A 6,221-nucleotide genomic window follows, 5' to 3' on the forward strand; every position below is an offset into this window, starting at 1 on the left:
ATTAATAAAATAATATTTATCTAATTAAATAATTATAAATATCATCAAAATATCTCTAATATCATCATTGCATTCTAGAGTCTCTCTCTTTTAATTGACCATTTTACCCTTTATGATATTTTAAAATTTCATCCTTGAGTCATCACTTAATTTGGTAAAATTATGATTTAGTCCCTCACAATTCTTCACCTATTCAATTTGGTCCTAATTCATCCATTTTCCTTAGTTTCTAGATCATTCCACCCTTAAAATATTTACACTATTTGTCCTTCAAATTTTTATATTTACACTTTAACCCCTCAAATTTTGAGTATTTACTCTTGGACAACAAAACTTTTCTCACTTTTGTAATTTAATCCTTTTTGAATTAATATGTCATAATATACTTCCCAATGTTGACATAACTCAAAATTTCTCTTTTGTCGCTTTATTTCCTTATTTTACTATATCAAGGATACTATCTTACTTTCTTGTTGTAGTAGTTTTCGGGTATTACGAAATTCTAGAAATTGTTCAATATGTTTACGTAAATATTTATTGGATTGAAATGATTTCAACATATGTGATAAATTCAATTAGTGAATAATAGTTGAAGGAAGATTATAAAATGATCCAACATACCCATATGTTTAGAAGGATCAAGATCAAAATATGATTATTGTTGGAACTCCTGAAGAGGCCAAAATATATTTTCCAAAATTCTTCTTCACTAATAACTTTCAGAAGAATAATGATTTAAACATTTAGCAAATTTGTTAAAGTGATCATTTGAAAAGCTAGTATTCAAGATTAAAATATGTAGAATTAAAGATATTATGTGATGTTGTCATGAGGAGGAGTAAATACGTGCGATACTCTTTCTTCCCTATCCGAAGTTTTATCCAATTTGGCTTTCTTGGTATGCTTTTTAATGACGCAACATGTTATGCATATTATAGATATACATATTCTTTTTTCTTCACTAAGATTTTTTTCTCATAAGGTTTTTATTTTAGTAAAATTTTAATGTAACACATTATCTATCAATGAACATTTAAGGTGGAATGTTATAAATATTTTATCATAAATTAAATCTCCATTAGACTGAGAAGTTTGATGTACATTTAAAATTTTAATGTCAATTAAGAATAAAATTTTATATTATTTATACTAATATTTATAAATATAAACTTCGAGAAAAATATTAAGTAGATGAAATAAAATATATCACTTTTGTTCTCCTATTTCTTGCTTCTATTTTATTTGTTTACTTTATAACATTTCATACCTTTTAGATTAGGATTAAATGAGTAGCATGTAGTAAACTAAAAAAACTTTAAAAAAATAGGATATGCCATAGTGTGAATCCTATTTGTGAATTTGAGATTTTCTATTCACAATAAATCAAATATTAACCCTCAAAATTAAATACTTTTTAATCTTTATAATTTTTTTACTTTTTAATTTTTGATAAAATTTTAATTTTATTTTTAATCTACTTAAAGAATCTCATGCCATAAAATAATGGGTAAATTAGAAAAAAAAGTGTCGGTTTTAAAATATATTGAGTAAAATAGACTGTTTTTTCTCAAATTTTAAAAAATAGATAGGTTTTAGAGAGACAGAAGATGCTTCCTGTAAGAAGTGCTTTCAACTGAGTTGTAGGAAAACGCTTTCTATAAAATGCATTTTTTAACACATCAACTTCTTTGATCAAATAGTTAAATATCAGAGGCTTTGTCTTAAGTTTTGGGTTTGATATACTTCTATTCATATTTGTCTTTATTATTTCATGTTATTTTAAACCTTTTTGATTGAGTCTTAGCTCGACTAGTATAAGTATTGTTGTCAATGCAGGAGAACGTGAGTTCGAGTGTATTAGACCTATAATAAAATTGTTCAATTTTTTTTAATTTTTTAATTAATGTTTTTAATTAATAAATATTTTATTTTATAATGAAATTGTTCAATTTTTTAATTAATGTTTTTAATTAATAAATATATTATTTTCAAGTGTTTTTAATTGTAATAACTCTTTTATTTATATAAATAAAATAATAAATATGTAATTATATAATAAAATATATATTATATATATCATTATGTTAAAAATATTTTTAATTCATAACTCCTTTATTTATATAAATAAATTAATAAAATGTAGTTATATAATGAAATTATATATTTTTATATTTATCATTTTCTTAAATATATTTTATTTATCATTATATAATTACATATTTATTAATTTATTTATATAAATAAAGGAGTTATTAATTAATTTTTTAACATAATGATATATATATAAAATATATGATTTTATTATATAATTACATATCTATTATTTTATTTATATAAATAAAAGAGTTATTAATTAAAAGATGAATTAAAAATTAAAATAATATATTTATTAATTAAAAATAAAAATAAAAATATGAATAATGGAAAAATCAAACCCGAAAATTAAGGATAAAACCATTAGCATTTAATCATCTAACCCAAAAATTAAGGTGTAAAATATACATTTTGTAAAATACAATTTTCAACATGTTAACTGAAAATGATTCTAAAAACGTTTTTTATTCCTCTCTCAAAAAATGATCTATTTGCTAATGAAAAAAATCCTAAAAATAATAGCAACGAAAAGAAAAGGAAAGCAAAAATTGCAGGCCTCACAAAAAAAAAGAGTGCAAGTTCAAGTAATACAAACAAATCTATTTCCACCGTTGATCCATTCTAAATTGACCCATTCCAGTCTTATATTTGTCCAACGGCTCTGATCTTTCAATATTTTTTAAAAAGATCTCCTCTAATTGCGTACCAAACGCAGTATCTTCATCTGCCAAAGAAACCCACCGGGAGAAAAATTATTTTCTTTTTTCTCATTAGGGTTCTCCTCATCAGAACAGATTATGGCTATTACTTCGATCTCGACGAATTGGTCATCTCTTTTCCGCTTCTCAAACCACTCGAAACATTCACTCTCTTTAGCCCAAAGTACCATTTCTTTACGGTTTTCACGATCCAGTCTCAGCTGCGGAAAACCCCTTTCAATTCGAGCAACCGCTGTTCCAGCGGCGCCTACAGCGGAGGGGTTGGAACCGGCTATTACGTTGACGGATAATGCTTTGAGGCATTTGAATAAGATGAGAGCAGAGCGTGATGAGGATTTGTGCTTAAGAATTGGGGTTAAGCAAGGTGGGTGTTCGGGCATGTCTTATACGATGGATTTTGAGAAGAGGTCTAATGCTAGAGCCGATGACTCTATCATTGAATATAACGGATTTACGATCGGTGAGTTTTGATCATTTTTGTCCCTTGTTTTGTTAAATACGTTGTTCTTTACTTCATTCTAATGTGATTAGAAGGCAAAGGGGTCCCGGTTAATGTTCTGATTCTAGGATTTTTGAGACAAAATAAGTCATTAGATTTAGATAGAAATCTCACAACTCTAAATTTGTTAATACAAGAATAGTTCGATAGATTCTTCAACTTCGAGGGAAAAAAGCTCCAAAATTTGATTGAATTAAGATACCAAGTCCGAAATCTTGGGAAATTCTATTCTAATCATGGAAGAATTGTAACATCAATAACTCCAAAATCTTGGAAATATCACCATAGCAGGATTATGATAAAAATCATTGTTAGCAAATGAATACAGAGTAATATGCTGGGAATATATATTCTGCAGGTAGCTGCAAACAATACTGCTTATGAAAACGAGTTGGAGTGTAACCTGATGTTTGCTTGAATGGGGGTATTTAGGCAGTTTAAGAGAGGATGGCTTGTGGGTGGCAGCAATTTATGAAATATCTATATTATAATCCGGTTAATTTTCTTGATATCCGAATTTGTTTATTATGCTATTATATTTGAATACTGCTATTTATAGAAATCTGATTCAATAGCAACCTGAATTCATTGAATAGATTTTTACCTTTTAAAGAACAAATATAAAAAATGGAGCAAGAATTAAATTTAAAATTCAACTTCACTCATCATTATCAACAAACTGCTTCTAAATTACAATAACCAACAACTTAGATAATAAGAAATTTTTTTTTTTTTTTTTATTTGGTGCATGTCCTCCAAATAGCCATAAGTCTTTAACTGTCATACTGCTTTTTTCAAATTAAAGTCTTTGTTGGAATTTAAAATTGTTGAACCTTTAATGGACTGAAATGAAAGGTTAAACTTAGATGCTAATAGATTTGGTTCCAAATTGAGCATTTAGCCATGGTTCTATGTGTATTATTGGATTTCCTACAAAAATTGGAGGAATTATCTATTGAAACATTCAAACTTTGTAACTTCTCTTGGCATTATTTTCTTGGCATTTAGCCCTGTCTAGATATTTTCTTGGCATTATTGTTTGTAGATTTCTACATGCAAATAAGAGGTTAATGTTTTTGCTTGGCATATGTTATACCAGTTTTCTGAACATCAAGCATTTTGCATTTGTTATCCAACAGCTAGATTTCAATGAATTAAGAGTCATATGATTTCAACTCATTATGAACTTTGTTTGGGAGTGTAGCATCTTTGCATAAAAGGAAGCAGGCTTATATTTCGTGCTTTTTTCCTCCCTATCATCAGATGATATGAAGGATGCTTGTTTTTCAGATATTTTGGCCTCTCTATCTTTCTCAGTTTATTTCTGTATGCGGAAATGAGAATGATGATCAATAATTTTAACATGGCAATGTCTTGTGAAAGATAGAGTGCTATTTGTACCATATGCTAATGTTATTTGCTAACTCTAGCGCCTGTACAGATAGTTTAGGCTATCCAAAAAAGACTTGTCAGTACAAATTAGGCTCCCTGCTCTATCATATTGTTAGAATTACTTCGCAATATGAAGGGCATTGTAACTGAATGAAACTGATGCTTTAAGGACATACTTGTTTCATTGTTCTTTTTCTGTTGACGAAAGAGTTGTTCTTTCTCTTAAGGTCTGTTTATGTAAGAGTTGGATGGTTTAATTGACTTATAGGCAAAATGGCTGATCACCCCTTCTGTGCTTGTTTTTGCAGTGTGTGATCCAAAAAGCCTTCTCTTTTTATTTGGAATGCAGTTAGACTACAGTGATGCTCTTATTGGTGGAGGTTTCTCTTTCAGGAACCCCAATGCTACCCAGACATGCGGTTGTGGTAAATCGTTTACGGCAGAAATGTGAAATCATATGTACAAAGACAGTCTATCCGTTTCATGTAATGCAACATACAAATTATGCCTGTAAATCTTTCATGTTTAACTGACTTTATATTTCTAGCACCTTTCATACCTTCTTTTCTCTTTTAGAAGGAATATATATTTGTTCGAAGGCCAGACACTGATATTGGTCTTCTTCATGCTTACGGATTTTCGTCTCTCTATCCAAAATGTTGCTCGACAAACTCGAGTGAAGGGTCGATGGATTATTTTTACTTGAGGAATACATTTTTTCCTTTTTGTCAAAAGCAAAAATGTGAAAACAATTTAATGAACGCAATGCACAAAATAGATAATAATGATGAATGATATCCGAGAAATTATCAAAATTTATTGTGAAATATGTTGCTAACTTAAGATGTATAACATAAATTACTGCACGGTCATATCATTGGTCAAAAACAAATTAAAAGTTATCGTAAATGAGATTTTCTATGGACGGTAAAAATGAGATAAAATAAGATTATGTTGGGAAAATAATTTTTTCAAAGAAATTAAAGTTATTTTATGAAGTAACATATTTATGATAATGTTATTGGATGAGCATAGCTTTTGTAATGATATATAATAAGGAGAGTCGACTTTATGACTAAATAATGTTAGTATTTAATAGGCGAAGAGTCAAAAATTAATTACAAATTATTTGAGCCATAATTATATATGCTCCATGAATCCCTTCGCTAGCTTGAGATAACCATAGATGAATGAAATGAAATGAAGTCGACGAAGTAAGATAAATTGATTGCATGTATCACTATCCGTAGTGAATGTGTTTTCTCGCTAAGTACAAAAGATTTTAGAAATTAATTTAAGTTCTTTAAATTATTATTTAATTAATTATAATTAAATAATTGAAGTTCGAAGTGAGAATTAGATTAATTAATCATCGTGAATTTGTCGAATAAGACAATTACATATATTTTAATCATGGATTCTAAGACGGTCAAGTTGCTTACTTTAAGGGAATTATAACGGGTTGAGAAAATAATTTAATTGAGAATTTAATTTAGTTAAATTAATTAATTGATTAA

General features: G+C 27.8%; 1 protein-coding gene across 1 annotated transcript; it reads left to right on the forward strand.

Moving 5' to 3' along the window:
* Nucleotides 1-2,789: 2,789 nt before the first annotated feature.
* Nucleotides 2,790-5,336, forward strand: LOC105777711 (iron-sulfur assembly protein IscA, chloroplastic). Its single transcript, XM_012601100.2, has 2 exons — nucleotides 2,790-3,273; nucleotides 5,013-5,336. Exons 1-2 carry the CDS (start codon nucleotides 2,892-2,894, stop codon nucleotides 5,153-5,155), a joined length of 525 nt encoding a protein of 174 aa, XP_012456554.1. The 5' UTR covers nucleotides 2,790-2,891; the 3' UTR covers nucleotides 5,156-5,336.
* The last annotated feature ends 885 nt before the right edge of the window (nucleotides 5,337-6,221 follow it).

Source organism: Gossypium raimondii, chromosome 10 (genome assembly GCF_025698545.1).
Source record: "Gossypium raimondii isolate GPD5lz chromosome 10, ASM2569854v1, whole genome shotgun sequence".
NCBI classification, from domain to species: Eukaryota; Viridiplantae; Streptophyta; class Magnoliopsida; order Malvales; family Malvaceae; genus Gossypium; species Gossypium raimondii.